The 21,839-nt window shown below is 41.7% G+C and overlaps 1 protein-coding gene across 1 annotated transcript in view; it reads left to right on the plus strand.

Annotated features, from left to right (window-relative positions):
• Positions 1 to 21,296, plus strand: part of LOC116981114 (EF-hand calcium-binding domain-containing protein 6-like) — a 30,612-nt gene extending 9,316 nt beyond the window's left edge. Inside the window, exons 5-17 of the mRNA XM_033033845.1 lie at positions 4,156 to 4,284; positions 4,826 to 4,977; positions 6,167 to 6,312; positions 7,257 to 7,453; positions 8,199 to 8,306; positions 8,832 to 8,897; positions 9,965 to 10,075; positions 14,658 to 14,760; positions 16,245 to 16,369; positions 16,476 to 16,719; positions 17,906 to 18,075; positions 19,924 to 20,083; positions 21,064 to 21,296. Of these exons, the coding sequence (XP_032889736.1) occupies positions 4,156 to 4,284; positions 4,826 to 4,977; positions 6,167 to 6,312; positions 7,257 to 7,453; positions 8,199 to 8,306; positions 8,832 to 8,897; positions 9,965 to 10,075; positions 14,658 to 14,760; positions 16,245 to 16,369; positions 16,476 to 16,719; positions 17,906 to 18,075; positions 19,924 to 20,083; positions 21,064 to 21,282 (1,930 nt within the window). The 3' untranslated portion in view covers positions 21,283 to 21,296. The remainder of the gene's footprint in view (positions 1 to 4,155; positions 4,285 to 4,825; positions 4,978 to 6,166; positions 6,313 to 7,256; positions 7,454 to 8,198; positions 8,307 to 8,831; positions 8,898 to 9,964; positions 10,076 to 14,657; positions 14,761 to 16,244; positions 16,370 to 16,475; positions 16,720 to 17,905; positions 18,076 to 19,923; positions 20,084 to 21,063) is intronic.
• The last annotated feature ends 543 nt before the right edge of the window (positions 21,297 to 21,839 follow it).

Genomic DNA, 21,839 nt, shown 5'->3' on the forward strand with positions numbered 1-21,839 from the left:
TGGCTTCCATACTTAACAAGTTAAAATACAAGTTAAAATACAAGTTAAAATACAAGTTAAAATACAAGTTAAAATACAAGTTAAAATACAAGTTAAAATACAAGTTAAAATACAAGTTAAAATACAAGTTAAAATACAATTAATTAAAAAAAAGTGCAGTTATTTATGCGCATTATATAACCTTATAGCAGCTGGTAAACAGGACTTCCTATGTCTCTCAGTTTTGCACATTGGTGCAATCAGCCTATGACTGAAGATGCTGCTCTTGATCACCTTCAGGGCATGGAGTGGGTGTGGGGTTGGTCATTATTGAACCCAGTTTGTTCAGAGTTCTGGCCTCTGCCACCTGCTGGACCTCTCTCTTTGTCCTTTCTCCCTATACCCTCTCTCTTTGTCCTTTCTCCAACTTAGTTGTTGTACTTGTTTCACTGTTTGTGTTACTGGTTATCACCTTTCCCACAGCCAACAATGGACCATTGTGGGCTCCATCCTTCCTTGATCATTGTTGCTGGCTTTGACCTGTCCTTTTGCTTTTCTTGCATTAATTTGTTCTATGTACCTTTTCATATCTCTCGGTTCCCTCTACCCTGACTCTCAGTCTGAAGAAGGGTATCAACCCGAAATGTCACCTAATCCTATTCCCCAGACCTTTTCTTCCTTGTCTGCATGACTGGCTGAGTTACTCCAGCTTGTTGTGTCTGTCCTTGACATGACAGCCCATGATTCAATCCCACACCAGCTTTTTTGGTTCAGCCCCATTGTTGTCCAATAATAATTTGGAAAGACCAAATCCTAACAAAAAGCCAAGGCCCCAGGAACAGGTAATATCCCTGTTGAAGTTCTACCATTGTGTAAGAAGGAACTACAGATGCTGGTTTAAACTGAAGATAGACACAAAAAGCTGGAGTAACTCAGCCGGACAGGCAGCATCTCTGGAGAGAAGGAATGGATGACGTTTCGGGTCGAGACCCTTTTAACGTTGTCAGGCAAGAGGAGGATGTACCAGGGAAACTCGGAGATGTCATTATTACGACATCTTCAAGAATGGAGAGAGATCTAGTTGTGGTAACTACAAAGTGGTCTCTCTTTTGTCTGTTGGTTGGCACCTTCTGAAGGACCCTGCCCGAAGTTAAATAGAAGTTTTTCAGTGATGCCTTAATGCCATATGCCAGTTTAATATTAAAGGACAAGCCCTAATGCAAATTATAATGAAGTTATGTTGACTCTTTTCATCTACATTTACTAGAATGTATATGTGCTACCAATCTAACTATGTGAGGATTTTGGGACATTTATAATGGGCACAGTTTGTTATTAAACCACTTGGTTTGCGGGAGCACTATATATCGTAGCTGCATAATTTAGCTTTCTTGTCAGCCTTGGGTACAACTACAGTTCAAGGTGCTTTTTACTTATGTCATATTTTTATATATATTTATACTTTACCTGCATTTTTTGTTTTAGGTTGATGACTGAATTCTTTGCAGGAAGTATCTTATATAATAGACAAATTCCACTGCTCTTTCTATATATTCATTTCCATTGAGCCAGTTATTCAATTGCAATTTTATCTTGAAACTTTGCTGCATCCTGCTATTTCCATAAGTAGCAGGAAAGCTACATACGTTTATTTTTCTCTACCTGGATCAGCCTTAATGATATGTAAGCATCTGTGCATTGGTAGCTCAGAACTAGTTAGTTATTCTGGGATATGATTTGTATTTTGTTGTTATTATGCTCATTCTTCTGGCATATGCAGCATGTTCATTCTTTAATCAAACCGATCAGTGAAATATCTACGATTGCATCTGAAGCTCCAACTCCACTGCTTGCACTCATGTGGTATTGACCTATCTTCAGGAGTGGAGCAATTGGTGCTGCCCTTTGGCAATAAGATACTGTTGTGTTTATACATGTTAATGGAAGAAATTCCTTGGCAAACTTCACTGCTATTTCCGTTTGAGGTTGCAATTTTATAAGACTTGACATGTTTAACGATTTGGATTGAATCCACTCATCGTTTCACTCGCACGCAAATAAATGCCGTGGCATGCAGTTTAAGAAGCTGCATATTCCAAATAAATCCTTTAAAGTACCCACACTATTGTTGACTGTTTCTCATTTGATACTTCATTCATTCTCCATTTCTGCACCATTTCTTTTGTGAGTGGAACATCTTGGCTTTCACTGGGATCAACAGAGTGGCAAGTGAGTCACAGAGTCACACAGCATGGAAACAGGCCATTCGGCCCAACATGTCCATGAGGATCGGTGGGCATCCATCCATATTAATCCTTTCTACCAGGACTTGGTTAGTTTAGTTTATTACTGTCACATATGCCAAGGTAAGGTGAATAGCTTTTTTGTTGTGTGTTATCCAGTCAAACAAAAGACGATACATGATTGCAATCATAGGTGTCCACAGTGTACAGTTAAAGGGTACAACATTTAATGTAAGATAAAGTCCGATTAAAGATAGTTCAAAGAACGCCAATGAGGTAGATGGGAGGTCAGGACAGCTTTCCAGTAGGTGTGAGGATGGTTCAGTTGCCTAATAACAGCTGGGAGCAAACTGTCCCTGAATCAGGAGATATGAATTTTCAAACTTCTGTACCTCTTGCCTGATGGGAGAGGGGTGAATAGGAAGTGGGTGGGTGAAACTGGTCCTAGATTATGCTGGTGGCCTTGCCGAGGCAGTGTGTAGCCTTCTATACCGAGGCGATTCAAGTACTCATATACTGTAGATACACTTTACATTTTGTAAGCAACTGTGCTTCCAGCACTATCTCAGGCAAGGTATTCCAGGTACTCACCACTCTCTGGATGAAAATGGTCTTCCTCCAACTCCCTCTAAATCTCTTACCATTTACCCTCTGGTTTTATCTACCTCTGATATGGAGTAAAGTTTCCTGCAGTCTACCCTATTTATACCTCATCATTTCACATACCTTAAATCACATCCTATCCATGTCCTCCAGAGATGCTGCAAAACAGACCTAGCTTCTCCAGTTTCTCCTCATAACTGAAGTACTTCACCAAGGCAACATCCTGGTGAATATTCAATCCTCCAATATTCAGGTCATCTGATCACATCCCCTACTTCCACATCCAAATCATTTACATGTGTTACATACAGCAAATGTCCCAACACCACTAGTCACAGGCATACAATCCCAACACAAATGCCTGCTATTGCCCTTGGTCTCCTATTCCCAATTTTTTTGGAACCTGAGTTTCAGAATCAATCTCTGTCAATAGAATAGCCTTCTAATGTTCTGTTATATCAGTATTCAGTGCCTGCACATTTATACCACGATCCACTATTTTGTGAATGATAGAACTAGTAACAAACATTTTCATTCCCTTCATAAATGCAATGAGGTGCTGTAGTTGCCCATGTCCTTCCCCAAGCCGCCAGATGTTTGTTTTATTGCCTAAACAGGGACATGTACACAAGACTGCTCTGTACATTGTTTAATTCTCCCAGGTGTTCTCCTGTTATCCGTGTCTCTAAGTACTACAGACTACTCTTATGTATTTAAAACATGTTGCTGCCTGTGTAGTTTTATTGTCTCGATGTGGAAAGGCTTCAGTAACCACATTTACTTTTTTCTTCTTTGACTGTGGTGATTTGAGGTCCCATGGTCAATGTCATTGATCAGCAATGTTCTGCAGATACTTCAAATAATTTCTTACACCCACAGTTTTCTTATTGGGGCTGAGGTGCACTTCTTGTTTTGACTACCCTCATCGCGTGTTGCACTATTTAGGAGGCGTTCGTTATGTGCTAGTTTTGCAGACGTGGTGACCACTGCCCATAATATTCCCAGTAAGACTGTGTGTACACTTTGTTGCAGATGAATAACATTGACCATGTTTACTAATATTACATGTATGCCAATGTCATGACATCATACCTGCACTATATGACTTACTTTGTACATGGGTGCACACTAATGTCACACAAGCAAAGAAAGCTCAAACTTGTATCCAATTGCCTCAATTTCCTGTCTTTACCTTCATGCTCCATTTTGTGCTTATATTTGCTTAAAAAATATTTAACACTAAATCTGCAGATGTATAGATTCATTCATTTTTTATTAATTCATCTTTTTTTTTACATTCATATAACTCATCCATTTTTATTAATTCCAGACCAATAGAAGTGCGAGATCTTTTCTCGAAGATGGATAATGGCAGAATGCATCAAACCTCATTTAAAACAGCCTTGCATCAACTAGGGATAGAAATGGAACAAGAAGAATTCAGAAAACTGTTGAAAAGGTAGTGAGTGTTATAAATGACAGTGGTGCTATAATTTGCTTCGTGACAATTTAATTGTGATTTAACTCCCTGGTGATGAAAGACCAGAAATCATTGTTGAGGTCAGTCTGAAGAAGGGTCCTGACCCAAAACGTCACCTGCCCATTCCCTGCTCCACGGATGCTGGAGCCACTGAGTTTCTCCAGCACTTTATGTTTTGCTCAGATTCCAGCAGCTACAGTTTCGTGGGTCGCCAGAAATTATTATTGCTCATATCAGCAAGTTTATGATATATAAACAATTAGGATTCCAGGCCTGAAGAAGTTATCAACATTGTAAATGGAGAATGGAAACACAAGGAATTGAGACAATGCAGAAGCTGGAGTCTTGCGTAGAAGACAAAGTGCTGGAGTAACTCAGCGGTGAGTAACTCAGTATGTCAGGTAGTATCTCTGGAGGATATGGATAGTTAACTTCTTGGGTCAGGACTTCTTCAGGTTTGAAGTGATATGAATACAAGGCTGCGTTTGACTCTGCAGACAAACACTTGTGTTTTCTTCAGGTATGACTTCAATGACACTGGAATTGTTAAAGCTGACAGCTTAATGAGAGTATTGGGCTTCCAGACTAAAGGTGATCAAGATGAAGGATGGACCAAAATCCCGTCAGCTCTTGGCAAGACAAAAAGATTCAGGTTATCAGAAGATCAGCCCAGTACGTATGGGTATATTTCTATCCTTCATGCTATCAGGGGAATGGTGTTAATTATCAGACAGCTGTCTGATGGGGCGTAGCTTGGCGCACAATAATGCTGGCACAGGGTCCACTTTGACTCATTAAGAGGCAGGTGCGCATGAGCCATGGCATTTTGCCAGCTCCAGTATGGGACAAGAGGGAAGCTGTTTTATAATCAGTGATAAAGAGTGATAAAGTTCAAGTTGGCCATTGTTCATCCAGAGACCTGGGCGGCACAGTGGAGCAGCTGGAAGAGCTTCTGCTGCACAGCGCCAGTGACCCGGTTTTGACCCTGACTTTGGGTGCTGTCTGTGTGGAGTTTGCATGTTCTCCCTGTGACCCCATTTCCTCCACTTTCCAAAGATGTGCTGGTTTGTATGAGCCTCTGTAAAATTTGCCCCTAGTGTGCAGGGAGCGGATGAGAATGTTCAATAACATTGAACTCGAGTGAACGGCTGATTGATGGTCGGCATGGACTCATTGGGTGGAAGGTCCTGTTTCCATGCTGTATCTCTAAAACTGGTCATTCCTTCTTAAGATGGCTTTGGGTATACTTATGCTTTTGGATGATTGCTGTGAGGTTTTTTTAAGCATCGCCAGCTCAGAAAAACAGTTGCATTATCAGACACTGATAGTCTACACAGATGAGGTTCCTGTAGCTTTCAAGTAAATATCTCCTCTGTCCAGTTTTAAGTCCTCAGCAAAATTACAGCATAACAACAACAACAGCATAACCAGACCTTTTCCGTTTCAACTCACCTATCCTCCATTTCTATCAGACAAATGGAGAAAACTCTTCCCTGTAAGGATTCGTGAATAAGATGAATATTATAATATTTTAAACCTAATGAAAAGTTTTGAGTCATTTTGTTTGAATGTATAGTTAAGAATATGAACTTGAAGAATATGAGAGTTCTGCATAGTTAATGTACAGTCAAACAATAAATAAAGTTTGCGTTGATAATTTTCTGTCCAACTTTTGTCCAACATATGTTTCTAAGTGCATTTACAAGATTTTGAATAGTTTTACCCTTGTTTTAAATGGTGGCAGTTTATATTATAGGTAAACATGGTTTAGATGAATTTCCATTTGTACTGGGGATTTTAATATCATTACAAGCTGGGTTTTATTTTCTAGTAATCAATAATTTTATACATTCAAATGCAGGATTCTCGGGAAGAAACCGAACAAAAGCAGAAAAGGAAAGAAAACTGACATTGGACATTGAAAACTGGTTGAAGGAAAAATTTAGAGAAGGTTTCAAGAGCATGATGACTGATTTCTGGCACTATGATCAAGACAATTCTGGAAAGGTAACTTTATGTTCACAGGCATTTTTGAAATTAACAAAGGTAATACTACACTAATTGTTCAAAGTTATTCTTTGTTCTCGTTCAAATTTATATTTCTCTCTGTCTTTGATAGTGTTCTATTCAAAAGGAAATATGTACGTCAATGATGATGAGGAGGGGTAAATAAACTTCAGTGCTCTTATGTAGAAAACAAGTTTGCTTTTGTTTGGGTTCCTTTCAGCTCATTGGGAATGTGCCAAAAGGTCATAACCAATTTCCATGTAACATTAGAACAGAATGTGGACTTAATAGCATTGGTTCATAGTATTATAGAATGGAGACAAATAAAAAGGCTCTATCTTTTTGAGGAAAGTGCTGGGAAAAGTTTATTCATTTGTTTAAATGCATCTGACCTTTGTTAAAATACGCAATGAGATCATTTACAGGCAGTATTACTAAGATCTTTAATAAACTTTCCATGTAATTTAAAAGAAGCCCAGTTTTGGAAATAAAATATGTATAGTAGTAAAGCAAGGGAGATTTAAACAAAGCTTGGTTGGAATCCAGTTGAGACTGAAAGGATAAAGTTTTTGTAATGTCAAGTCAAGTCAAGTCAAGTTTATTCGTCACATACACATACGAGATGTGCAGTGAAATGAAAAGTGGCAATGCTCGCGGACTTTGTGCAAAAAGACAAACAAACAAACAAACTACAAACAGAATCACATATTCTTTTACATGTTAAATATTGTGGGCGGAAGGAAAAAGGTTCAGTAAAGTTAGTCCCTGATGAGATAGGAGTTTACAGTCCGAATGGCGTCTGGGAAGAAACTCCTTCTCAACCTCTCCGTTCTCACAGCATGGCAACGGAGGCGTTTGCCTGACTGTAGCAGCTGGAACAGTTGTTATAATTCTGTAAACTCCTGACATTGTTCCCAATGTAATTAATGTTATTTTACATCAAGGTAACCAGAGAAAACTTTTTGCGTGTCCTGAAAGAGTTTGACCTACGCCTAAAAGATGACCAATTAAATATTTTCCTTGTGCGTTGTGGCCTCCCCGAAGATGCACTAAAAATAAATTATATCGAATTCCTTCACAATTTCCAAGACAGAAGTGAAAACGGAATCCCTCACAGGATTATCAGTGATGAAAATCACAGGTGAGATAAATGAAGAGCCAGGCCAACATAGATACGTCCTTTCATTTGAATCGTTCTGGGCATTATCTCTTTAACACATCCTGGAAGCTGCAGTGATTATTTGACCACAGAAATTATACAGTGCCTTTACACTGTAATCCCTATGAAATGATTGCAGGATGAGTTCTGTTTGAGTCTGAGGAAGGGCCCTGACCCAAAAGGTCACCTATCCAGCACTTTGTGTCTATTTCTGAATTCAGTTTAGTTTATTGTCATGTGTACCAAGGTACTGTGACAAGCTTTGTTGCATGCTAACCAGGCGGCAGAAAGACAATATATGATGACAATCGAACCATTTACAGTGTACAGATGCATGATAAGGGAATAACGTTTAGTGCATGGTAAAGCCAGTAAGTCCGATCAAATATAGCCCGAGGGTCACCAATGAGGTAATTTGTAGTTGAGGACTGCTCTATAGTTGTGGTAGGATAGTTCAGTTGCCTGATTACAGCTGGGAAGAAACTGACCCTGAATCTGGATTTGTGCATTTTCACACTTCTATACATTTTGTCCGATGGGAGAGGGGAGAAGAGGGAGTGGCCAGAGTGCAACTCATCCTTGATTATGCTGCTAGCCTTGCTGAGGCAGCGTGAGGCATAAATGACATTAATGGAAGGGAGGTTGGTTTGTGTGATGGTCTGGGCTGCGTCCACAATTCACTGCTTCTTTCTTTGATGTTTTAGTAATTCTCTATTTGTCCACACAGATTTAACAAACTGAGTAGCCTTGGTTCTCAGTCCTCAGTAACTGCTTTGGAAGCAAGGCTAATGAATCTTCTGCATTATGAATTCCTTTCCCTTTTGGGGATTTTTCAGTAAGTCCCATTTTTAGTGTTATACCTCCAATAATTATCACAGACCGATAAGGAAATATAATAGCTTATGTAATATCAATAACATCTTCAGGAGATCTCAAATTGTTTCACTGTTAATTAATTATTTTCCAAGTAGAATCACAGTTGTTGATATTGCAGGCAATTTACCTGTATCAAGATCCTAAATTGTGTAATGAGTTAAATGATCAGTTAATCTATTTTCCTGGAATTTGCCATGAAATGACGTTGGCAGATACAGTACAGATTTCCCTGCTCTTCTTTGAATATCATCTAGGTATTATTATTATTTCATCTCTCTACATTGCCAGACAAGGCTGGTTTAACACTCATGCACAAGGCAGGTCCTCTGTGCATAATTCTGCTAATGCAGCATAATGTTTTGATTACAACTTTCTGACTTAAAGCCTGCCACACACGTCACGTGATATCAAATCTCTTCACGTGCTCATGTAATAGAATATCACATGCATTTTATAAATCCATATTTATTATCTTACTTTGCAGTAAAATCGACGACAAGAAACTAGATGTAATTAGTCAGCAGGCGTTCTGGGCAGTCTTAAACAGCAGGTAAATAATATCAACTCATGAACATTCTTTACAATCTTTACAAAGATTCTAGACATAATATTGATGACCTGTGACATTAGGTTTGCAATATAAAGATATGTTTATATTTAGTTTAGCGATACAGCGTGGTTCGGCCCACTGAGTCTGTGTGACCAGCAGTAATCCGTACACTAGTTCTACCTTGGGCCAATTTACAGGAGCCAATTAATGTACAAACCCACACGTCTTTGGGATGTAGGAGGAAACTCGAGCACCCAGAGAAAACCCACACGGCCACGGGGAGAACATACAGACCATGTACAGACAGCGCCCATAGTCAGGATTGAACCTGGGTGTCTGGAGCTGCAAGGCAGCAGCTCTACCACTGGGCCACCTTGCTGCCCCACTGTGCACTACAACCTGTATTGTAAACTGCAATATTGCATACAGTCTGAAGCAGCAATTGGTTTTATTTTGTTGCTTAAAATTTCACTCCGAATTATTGTGGAAATCAAATAATAAAGGCCAATAATTATGCAAATAAGAATATATTGCCCATCTTTAGTATTAACCAAATATTTTGAAGGCTGGATATTTAATAAAATTACCTTCCCTGTATTGTGGATGAAACAGCTTGTTAACTTGTCAGCTGGGATTCATCACCTAGGAGGAATTCTCTACTTATAATTTAATCAAATCCATATACAGGTGGGTAGGGGCCATGTGTATAGGCTCAGTAACCTGTCTCGGAGCTTGGGAAACTGGGGAAAGTTCCAGCAATTTCCAATTTTCCCTCTTTTCCATCTCCCACAGAAAACAACTACCTCTAAGATATGGCAAAGTTTCTGAAATATTTCTGATCGCCCAACAGGGGATGAGTTATTATGTTAACCCATTATTCCAAAGCAGGAGAAATAATCAATGTGGTAGGATATCTGTGCTTGTGTAATGCAGGTTGCTTGCAAATACATAGCACTGTTTGTGTGTTTTACAGAAATGGACCTTTGCAAAGAGATTAAAATTGCATCGTATTTTAGTAATGCAGTGTAATAATAATTATATTATCTGATATGTCTCTATCATGCAAGGTTTGGCATTAACATGACTGATGAAGAAATGAATTATCTAAAGAGCAGGATACCACTTGATCACCATGGGAATGTAAAATATCTTGAGTTCATGTCCATGTTTGATAGCTGGTAAGTTGGACGTTGATCTGATTTGCTATTAGTGAATGGATAAGATATAGATATAGTGGCTGTGGCTGGTGCTGGAGATGCGGAGCATGGGTTGGGTGTTCAGCCTGAGCTACAGTTAAAAATGCTGGAGATCAGGTACGTGACTGAGTGCTAAACCTACCCAAGGCTGGCACCTCTGTTGTTTTGCTGCTTCAGAGATAGGTTTCAACGATTGACACTAGATGCTGGAGTAACCCAGGGGGTGCAGCAGCATCTCCGGAGAAAAGGAATAGGTGATGTTTCGGGTCGGAACCCTTCTTCAGACTGGAGAAGAAAACAACCCAGTCTGAAGAAGGGTTCCGACCTGAAACGGCACCTGTACCTTTTCTGCAGAGATGCTGCCTGACCTGCTGAGTTACTCCAGCATTTTGTGTCTATCTTCGGTATAAACCAACATCTGCAGTTCTTTCTTACACTAGTTATCAGCTGCCAGGGATGGTGAGAAATATTTGAAATGAGTCACCCTTCTCCCTGTAAGCCTGCACTAACTCAAATGCAAGCCATGCTTGTTTCAACAAGCTGAAAAATGCATTGAAGCCGTTATATCCATGAATGGGTTGACTGCTGTAGGTCATTGCAGCCTTAGTGTTCTTGGCAACAGTCATAGATTCATAGAAGCATACAGCGTAGAAGCAGGCCCTTCAGCCCACCTTGCCCACACCAGCCAATATGTCTAATCCACACTAGTCCCACCTGCGTGCAAGTGTGCCCATATAGCATGCCCATATCCCTCCAAACCTGTGGTATCCATGTAGCCATCTAAAAGTTTCTCAAACATTGAGATAGTACCTGCCTCAACGACCTCGTCTGGCAGCTCATTCTATCACACCACTCCTTACAACGACCAAATTACAAAGACCAACTTACCACTACTTTTTCCCACCACACTTTGTGTGGAAAAGCTACCCCTCGGGTTCCTATTGAATCTCCCCCTCCTCCCCCCCCCCCCCCCTCCCCCCCCCCCCCTCACCTTAAACCTTGGTCCTCTGATTCTCGATTTCCCTACTCTGGCCTTAGAGGTATCTGCATTTTCTGTTATCCAAAATATCTGTGTAAAATGTTTACATATTACTGTAGACATTTATCCCGTGAACTCTGAAATTGCCTCATTTGAACTTTGAATTTGAAAACTGCTGTCTTTTGCTGATGAGGTCACAGACTCTGCTTGCCTGCCGAGTGACGTCGCCCCCCCCCCACCTCTCCCACTCCTCCCGAGCTCTCCCGAGCTCTCCCGAGCTCTCCCGAGCTCCCCCGACCTACCCCGAGCTCTCCCGAGCTTCCGCGATCCCCCGACCTCCCCCGAGCTCCCAGACTTCATGCAAGCTCTCCCGAGCTCTCCTGAGCTCCCCAGCTAACATTTCGAGAACATTCCAAAGGGCCTGTCCCACTGCGGGGACCTACTGTGCGAGTTTAGAAGAGTTTAGGTGAGTTTAAAAAAGTATCATTGTCTTGTTGTATCACCGAAGTAGAGCACCTCCTACGACCTCCTTCGACTATGTAGAGAACTTCCTACGAATATGTAGAAGACCTCCTTCGACTAAGTAGAAGACCTCCTTCAATCTCCATCGTCCTCCTTCGACAATGTTGAAGACTAGCGATTTACTCGCCGATGCTCTCTGGAAAATTGGACACCGAATAGTGGAGAGTGAAGACAACCACCTTCGACTACCTTCGACTACACTAACACTATCTATGACTACATTGACTACCTTCGATTACCTTAAACTACCTTTGATTACCTATGATTGCCTTTGATTACCTACGAATAACATGCTGACATACTACAACCTACTTTGACTAGACCTACGAGTTAAAAAAATATCGATTTTTTTCCATGCCGACCAATTTTTACTTGTGGACAAATTTCAACATGCTAAAAAATACTCCTCGACCAAACTGAGGCCTCGAGGGTGCAGGCAGTTCTCTCGAGCATGAAGGAGAGGTGCATAGACCTCCTACGACCACGTGTCGACCATGCTGCGAGTTTGAGTCGAGCGCAAACTCTTCTAAACTCGCAAATTAGGTCCCCGCAGTGGGACAGGTCCTTCATACTCATGGTCTCCAGTAGTTTTATTTACTTTCCAAACGGTCATTCTCATTTTGATGAACAAAGCTTCATGCTGACTTCCACATCTTTAAAGCTAAGTGTCCGATTGAACTTCATTGTTTTGATTCAACTTTCCCCCCCCCCCCCCCCCCCTCCTCCTCCTCCTCCCCCCTCCCCTCCTCCTCCTCCCCCCTCCCCTCCTCTACCCCCCTGGAATTATTTTTTTTTAAAGTTTTAAATTATCTGTTTATGATATTTTTATTTCTATCTTCAACTAAATAGGGGAAAGTTCCTGGGGAGGGGATGGTTTGGTTGGGAATGGATGAGTGAACCAGGTAGTTGTGGAGCGAACGGTCTCTGGAAAGCAGAGAGAGGTGGAGATGGGAAGATGTAATTAGAGGTGGCATCCCCTTGGAGGTGGCAAAAATGTCGGAGTATAATGTGTTCTATGTGACGGCTGATGGGGTGAAAGGTGAGGACTAGGGGACTCCGTCCCTGTTACGATTGGGGGTTCAAAGGTTCAAAGGTTCAAAGGTTATTTTATTGGTCACATACACCTAGGTGTAGTGAAATGCTTCTTGCCAATGCAGCACATGAAGAAAGAATACAGACATAACAGTAATAAAGACATTTAAACATAAAAGCATCCCCCCACAATGGCTCCCACTGTGGGGGAAGGCACAATGTCCAGTCCCCATCCCATGTCCACCCATAGTCGGGCCCATTGAGGCCTCAGTTGCCTTTACGGAGGCCCGATGTTCCAGGCCGTTCTCGCCGGGTGATGGTGCTCCGGCGTCGGGAGAATCCTCTCAACGGCATGGGAACCCTGGAACGGCCGCTTCCCTTACCGGAGACCGCGACTTCCGAAGCCAACAAGGCCGCGGCGGATGGAGCTCCACCACTGGCGATCTCGTCGCGAGATCCCAGGCTCCCGATGTAAAGTTCAGCGCCGCCGCCCGCAGCTGGCCGCTCCACAGTCCTGCAGCTCCGCGATGTTCATCGGCGGTCTTCAGCTCACCGGAGTTCCAGCGCGGCGTTCCGGGCAAGGCACCGCCCGCTCCGCTCCGTGATAGCGCTCCAGCGCTGTGCCGCCGCAGAAGCCGAGGTACTGGGCGCTCCCCTCAGGAAACACCGCTCCAGGCCCGCTGGTAGGCCGCGAGGACAGGTCGAAACTGCAGCCCGGAGAAAAGCTGCCTCTCCGACCAGGTAGGAGACCCTAGAAAGCAGTTTCCCCCTCCCCCCACATAAAAAGGCTAGAACTCCTAAAAACAAAACACTCAACTAACTAAAAATAAGAAAAAAGATGAAAAACAGACAGCTGCAGGTTGGGCAGCCATACCACACAGGACGGCGCCCCCTACGGAGGGGGAGAAAGAGCGGAGCTGCGGGAAACCGAGGAGACAGGTGTGAGAGCCTCATCAATGATAGCAGGGGGAAATCCCAGTTCCCTAAAGAATGAAGACATCACGGACACCCTAAAGAATGAGGACATCTCAGATGCCCTAAAGAATGAGTTTCAAATATGTTCCTAAAAATATGTTCCAAACATATATTGTAGCTTATTCAATGTTTAAAAATTTGATAAAAAATGCTGCTGCTTGCCATCTGATCAATCCTACATTGGTCTGTCTGCTGATGGGGTCACCAAACTGATCCTTGACAGCAAATGACAGGAATGTACCTGCTACAAATATTGCCAGATCTCAGCTTCTTGGTGGTCATTGATGTGTGCCTCAGACTAAAACATCAAACAATTACATAACTCCAATTTATTTTATCTTACAGAGTTACATTAATAACTGTAATTTTTGTCCAAATTAACTACCATTTTGATGATGATGACGAATTATGCAGGATAATTTGGAAATGACCATTCATAATATTAGTGATCTGATTTTGATGGTTAAAATAACTCGTTGACTACCATACCAGGAATGTGCGATTAATTAGTTAATTAATGAGTTTTAAATTAGTCATTTAAAGAAGCAACATAAACTTTACTAATCATTAATCACGCTCGGTAAGGTATTGGTTGACAGCACAACTTCACAATTGTAGATCCATTTCATTTATTATGGGATAAAGTCATCACTGTAAGGCCAATATTTCTGGCCATCTTTAACTGATGTTGCGAATGTAATGGTGAGATGTCACCCAGTGATGATAAGTGTGCTACAAATTAGCCTTAGCAAGTCTGGGCAAGAGTACAACGTTAGAGAGATTTGTCCCTTCTGAAAGCTAGACGGATCTAACCTATGAGGTTAAATTTAACTTTGGGTTCGTGTTTGGCAAATAGTCTTTGTATCAGACAACCAGGAGCTTTGGGACAGTTTCATAGCAAGGAGATGTATGGCCTTAAAACCAGTGGAAACCTAGTCAAACAATTTATTTTATAACACTCAGAATCATCTGAGTTAAGTTTTAACATAAAATAGTGCATGGCCATCACAACTTCCTGTAACTTTTCATATCATGTTTGTCTCGATTGCTTAATAGCAAAGGAGCAAAGAGTCTTTTGGGTGACAAGTCCATGATGACAAACCTCAGCAAGGAACAGGCAATAAAGAAGGAGATCAGCTTAGGAAGAACAACAGATCAGGTAGAATTTATAGTTTTTGTTTTTTACTCTGAATGTTGACAATCTATACCACTTTTATATCACCGTGTACGGATTCAGAGCCTATTCAATACGTTTATCACCCAAGCACAATCTGCATTGAGATAAGCTTCACAAAGTATTAACTGATGAAGCATTGTGGAATGCATGCATCTCATAGGTATTGCTGTTGGAAGAGGATGCAAGTGTGTCCATACAGTAAATTGAGAGGAAACCAGAGCAATGGAGGAAATCATGCAGTTACAGGGAGAATGTGTAAACTTCACACAAACAGCACCCAAGGTCAAGATCGAACCCAGGGCTCTGCCACTGTGAGGCTGCAGCTCAACTGTGCCGCCCTATTGCAATTATTTATTTTGCTTAATGGATCAATAAGCAAAAGCATATTCATTATTAGCTTTACTTAATCGGGCTGCATGACTTTTTATGTAAATTTGAAGAGGTTTTTACTGCACATTCTAGTTTATTTTAATATTTAACCTCAGACTGGATAGATATGTGTGGGTGGGTGGGCGGCGCGACCGACGTCGCAGCGGCCTCTGCAGTCTGTCTGTTTTTTGTTTTTTGTTGTCCCGTTGAGGGTATAGTTTGTAGTGGGCTTTTAAATGTGTATGTGTGGGGGGCGGGGGAAACTTTTAAATCTCTTCCCTGCACGGAGACCCGACCTTTTTCTCTGTCGGGTCTCCGTTGTCGTTGGGGCCTAGCACCGTGGAGCGGCCTCCAACCGGAACGACCTGGGGGCTCAAGTCACGGAGCCGGCGGAGCTGCGGACCTACCATCGTAGAGCTGGCCAGCTTCGGAGTGTGAGGAGTTCGGAGCATGGAGAGCTGCGGTGGCGCGCGGCTGCGACCCGACTCCGGTGGATGGTGACACCGGGAGCTCATGGGTCCCCGGTGGGAGACCGCTTTGCGGGGCATCGGCAACGGCGACTTCTCCCGCTCGAATTGCGGGGTTGAGAGTGACCTGGAGCGGGGCCTTACATCGCCCGTGCGGCTTTAAATGGCTGCGGACTTGCTAGCGCCCGCCAGGGGCTCCAACATCAAGACCCGGGGCAGGGCCTTACATCGCCCGCCGTGGCTTTAAATGGCCGTGGACTTGCTAGCGCCCGTCGGGGGCTTTGATTTTGACATCGGGAGAAGAATGGAGAGCAGGGGAGAGACAAGACTTTGCCATCCATCACAGTGAGGAGGAGATTCACTGTGATGGATGTTTGTGTAAATTGTGTTGGTGTGTGTCTTGGATCTTTTCTTGTATGGCTGCAGAAACCAAATTTCGTTTGAACCTCATGTGAGGTTCAAATGACAAATAAATGGTATTGTATTGTATTGTATTGTATTGTATATTTTTCTTGTGACAATGCAAACCTCAGTATTTAGAGTATAAGGTTGTGTTAAACACCGGGAAGTAATTCAGATTGTAACATATGCTATTTCATTTCATCAAAATTTATAAATTTCTTCCACTAGACCTCAAAAATTATACAGAATATCTTGAAAAAGCGTTACCAAATGGTGGAAGAAAATTTTACTAGGCTGGATTCAATGAATACAAAGCAACTTTCTCCTGAATCAATGTACCAGCTAATGAAACAGTTAAGGAAACATATTCTTTGTTTTGCTATAATGAACAGAATTGCACATTTCATAGTCATAGGTTTTTATTCCAGTAAATTGCTCACAGTGTATTGTTTCACACAGGTTCGACATTTACCCACCAATCTCCAGAGATGAAGTCAATAACCTCTGGACCACTTTAATTACCAACCAGAATAATACTTTGGATTTCCATGAGTTTGTTCGTCACTTTGGCTTCTCACCTAAATCAGCTTGTTTCCCAAATGCAAAAATGTGTCCACCAGTTAAAGGTGACAGTGACTTTCTGATTCGATCTAGAAAGCTGAACTGTGATACTGAGATCGTCGAAAATCATCTGCAAGCTAAGGTTGAGTAATAATTCATTTAAAATAAATTAATAGGTGTTTGCATTTGGTGTGATTAATCTGCACATAAATATGATTTAATGGTTGCTTTATTCTATTCAATCACAATGCACTCAGATTCAGGTCGCAATGGATAAACAAGTCAGGGCAAAGTATCTGTTTATTCTCTTTAGTTGATCATATCTGGTATACACACACAGTCTCTTGCCCAGAGTAAGGAAGTCAAGAATCAGAGGTTTAAGGTGAAGGGGGAAAGGTTTTATAGGAATCTGAGGGGTAACTTTTTCACACAAAGGATGATGGGTGTATGGATCGAGCAGCCGGAAGAGGTAGTTGAGGCTGGTACTATCACAACGTTTAAGAAGCAATTATACAGGTACGTGGATAGGACAGGTTTAGGGGGATATGGACCAAATGCAGGCAGGTGGGACTAATGTAGATGGGACATGTTGGGTGGTGTGGTCTAGTTGGGCTGAAGAGCCTGTTTCTATGCTCTATGACTGTACGACTCTATCTATATCTGTTTTTCACAATGAAGCATCACCTTTTGTGGATAATTGAAGGATATATTTCATCCCAGTTGTTTTACAGTGACAATGTCAGTCAAGATGAATGGAGATGGATGTGGAATTCTTCTCTCAATCAAACATGATCACCACACTGCTGCAAGTGACTGAGGTTGATTTGATGCACTAATTTACATGTCACAGTGACATGTTTACTCCACTGTATTTGGGAAATTATCTGGTTGTCACTGGAAGTAGTTGGTGCAGTTTCTATTTCTCTGCTGTTTAAATTGACTCAGCCTTCTGACTGCTGAATAATAGACTGTAAGGATTCATAAGCTCCATCTCTCTCTCAGTGTCAATAATTACTCTACTTAATTCTTCCATTGACAGTGAACAGATTAATCTCTTGTTCAACTCCCTCCCCTTCACCTGTATCAACCTATTACCTGCCAGGCTTTGTCCTGCCCCTCCTCTCATCCACTCTCCCCCCCCCTTCAAAAATTAGTCTGAGCATCCCAACCCGAAATGTCACCTATCCACGTTCTCGAGAGATGCTGCCTGAGTTACCTCAACATTTTGTGTTTTAATCTGTTCATGCTGTTTGTGTGATTAAAATGGACTAAATTGGCAATACAGTAATTTTATCACCGATAACCACCAAACTCCTATCTTATTATAGGTTCAGCTCTTGCTGGATGATCTTTGGACATGTTTTCATGAGTTGGACCAATTTAATACTGGCTTTGTGAGCAAGGAAGAATTCAAAGACATCCTTACGGACCTTTGTGTGGCATTGAATGATCAGGCCTGTGAGATGATCACCAGCAAGTTTGACCATGGACAGAACCGGTTCGTAAATCTTCTGTGGTTGGTTGTAAATGAGTTTCCTCACCCGGTTTACACCAGAATATTCAGGTTGTGTTGATAGAGGCGTCTAATCTTCTTCTTCTTCTTCTCCTCCTCCTCGTGTATGGCGTGCATAGACTAAAGTTGTAGATCAAGGGTAGACATCCAGGCTAGGACAGCATCAGTTACTGGGTGGATGGCTTTAATGCCACCATTGAAAAGCCTCAGTGAGCAGTCATTCACGATGTGTGGGATGGTCTGGTCTGGATGTCCGCAGTCGCAAGCAGCACTGTCTGTCATCCCCCATTTGTGCAGGTGATGGATGGATTGTTCTTGCATGGAGGGTGCGGATTCTGTTCAGGGCAAGCCATTGCTTGCGATGGGGGTCAAAACCCAGTGGTTTCACTGTAGGGTCTGAGATGACCTCTCTGTTGTTGGTGTTGGCATCTTTCCAGGCTCTGCGCCACTCAGTCTTGGAGTCAAAGTCTTCCAGGGATTTAACGGAAGACCAGAAGGGTCTGCGAGACTTCAGGTGCATGTTGGGCAGATTGTTCAAGTCAGTATGGATGGGAAGGTCTGGGTTAGCCTCGATGGTGCACCAATCTTCCAACATCTTCTCCCTTCTGCGTATGCTGGGGAGGGGTGGGGGGGGGGGGAGGGGAGGGGGCAATATGACACCCACCAAACAATGGTTCAATGGTTCTTTATTGTCACATATATACTGCACAGTGAAATTCTTTTTGCATAAGTCACACAAGTGGCCACAATTTGGTGCCATTTACACAAAGAAGTATTGTCACCCCAGCGGTATGAATATTGACTTCTCTAACTTCGTCACCCTTGCTTTCCTTCTCCCTCTATCCCTCCCCCTTCCCAGTTCTCCTTCCATTCTGACTGTCCCGCTGATTACATTGTATATCTGTTTGCTTTGTTGCCTTCTCCGTGCTAACAATGATTCTACATTTTACGTGATCTCAACGCCCTTTGATGTCTTGTTCTCACACCTTACACTTCCTTATTTCTGTATCTCCTCCTCCTCCTCCCCTGACTCTCAATCTGAAGAAGGATCTCGACCCGAAACGTCACCCATTCTTTCACTCCAGGGATGCTGCCTGTCCCGCTGAGTTACTCCAGCATTTTTGTGTCTATCTTCAGTTTAAACCAGCATTTGCAGTTCCTTCCTACTTAAAAAACCCAGCACATCTTTGGAATGTGTGTGAAACAGGAGCACATGGAGAAAACCCACATGGACACAGGGAGAGCATAGAATCTCTGCACAGACAACACCTGGAATCCGGATCGAACTTGGGTCTCTGGCGCTGTGAGGCAGCTGCTCTACCATTGCGCCACTGTGTTTGATAAACATTGAGGACATCAAAGATGCACATGGCTGCACATCAGTTTACAATGTACAGCATGTCTGTGAACTGAAAATGCCTTTTTAGGACAGATTTTCAAGGGAAGCCTTTATCGGGCAAATAGCAGCAAGCCATTCAAAACCAATTGGCAGCATACTAGTCGTAGTTCACAAGCATGAAACATTGAGAGGATTCAATGCCTCGTTCTGTAATGAGCTGAGTTCTTTCCAATGCTGTTACACACAGTTTTGTTCACATCAATCAATCGAGTGTCACAATAATCGATACTGCATCTACCAGTTGTTACAATGGCAACTGCAGTTAGCAGCATTTGTGATTACATATGGTTTGGTATGAAGTATATTTTATTGCCTATCTAAATCTAGGTGAAATGGTCTCAATTTTAAACCAATCAAAAAATTAACATTAAACTTATGCATTGTTATCAGTTAGCAATAATTCTCTTTGCATTAATTGCCTGCACTTTGTTTAGGATTTCATATGTTGAGTTTCTCCAGCCATTTGAAGATCGAAGGAAGTCGTTCAAGCTTGATAACTTAAAGAATCAAAAACAGTTACAGCCGAAATTAGCAACTTACACAGAATCTATGCATAAAGGTCTGAGCACCATTACAGTAAAACTGCGGCGGAAGGTAATAGAAGGATTAGCAGTGTCTTTTACTTGACTTTCTCGGTTATTATATATGATGCAAGGTATTGTTGTTATATACAGTTACTATATATGCTGCAATATATTTGTATTTGAAGCTGTCTAGTTGTAATCTCTAAATTGTGCTGAAGGACCGCAATCCATATTATGATAGACAGTCATATACAGCGGATGGGTTAAACACTCAGGTTATGCGATTGATACTAAGCTAAAACCCCTCTCCGTGGAATAGCAAGATGTAAGCAACTATAACTCTAGTGTGCTAACAAACTCAACAATAACAAGAGGACACAAAGTGCTGGAGTAACTCAGCAGGTCAGGCACCATCTCTGGAGAACATGGATAGGTGACCTTTCAGGTCAAAACCCTTCTTCAGACTGGACCTGCTGAGTTGTGTGTCCTTTTGTGTATTAACCAGCATCTGCAGTTCTTTACTTCAACAATAACAATACTTGGTTCCTGCTTACCTCAATTGCATCCACTGTCAAAGCAGTGTTGTCCAATTTATTTTATCGTAACTTTAATGTATAAGTTTGAAAAAATTGCAAACCTAGTTTGATCAAAATGGATAGATGACGTTTCAGGTCAGAATGAAGAAGGGTCCCCACCGTAAATGTCATCTATCCATTTTCTCCAGAGATGCTGCCTGACCTGCTGAGTTAGTCCAGCATTTTGTGTCTATCTTTAGTATAAACCAGTATCTGCAGTTCATTTTTATTATATCAAAGTAGTTTGGTTAATTTTGAATGATGCATCGATGTGGTACGTGAAAATTTCAAAATTTCGAAAAGATGAAATAAATCCCAGCTGTTATTAGTTTTTATCCCCAGTGTTGCAATTCGAAGACATGCACCAACATATTTAAAACATTGCTGATATTGATAACCTGCTAGGGTGAAAGTTGTTCTTGCTGAACTGAATGTACTGCTCGTCTCTAAGATGTCTTTGTTCTCTCTCCTACAGTTAGCTGGTAACTGGAAAACATTGGACAGGGTTTGTAAAAAATTAGATCAAGCTAGCACTGGATTTCTCACGCTGCCTGAATTTCAATCAGTTCTTCAACTCTGTAATATAGTGTTGGATGAAGATGAAATGTATCACTTAATGTCAAAGTACGATAAAGATATGGTTGGTAAAATTAAGTATTCAAAACTTATCAACAAAATTTTTAAGACTCCATAAACACGTCATTTTAATTATTTGATGCACACTTGTTTGTAATCTGGTGCATTCCACTGCATTTAAATCAATGTCCTATTGATATTTTGTTTGGAATTTCTAATCTTACTAAATGATAAGAAGAAACAATAAATGTTTAAGAAAATCATTCCTGGCTGAGATTTTTTGATTCTCCCTATCTGCTCCTGATGTTCACTTAAATTCATATGAAAAAATGTTAAACTCTATTTTTGGATTAACAGCGTGGAAAATGCTGTTTGCATGGTCTCTGCCTCCCTGCTCCAGAGACCCGGATTCAATGCTGACCTTGGGCGCTGTCCACGTGGAGTTGCGTTTCCACCCTGTCGCCTTGTGGGTTTCCTCCATATTCTCCGGATTGTTCCTACATCCCAAAATATATGTGATTTGGTGGGCTATTTGGTCATTGTAAGTTGTCCTTAATATGATCACCTTCATTGCTAGGGGCATTGAGTATAAGCGTAAGGAAGTCATGATGCCTAGGAGAGGGTGCAGACGAGGTTTACCAGGTTGATGCCTGGATTAGGGGATATTAACTACAG

Source organism: Amblyraja radiata, chromosome 15 (assembly GCF_010909765.2).
Source record: "Amblyraja radiata isolate CabotCenter1 chromosome 15, sAmbRad1.1.pri, whole genome shotgun sequence".
Lineage (NCBI taxonomy): Eukaryota > Metazoa > Chordata > Chondrichthyes > Rajiformes > Rajidae > Amblyraja > Amblyraja radiata.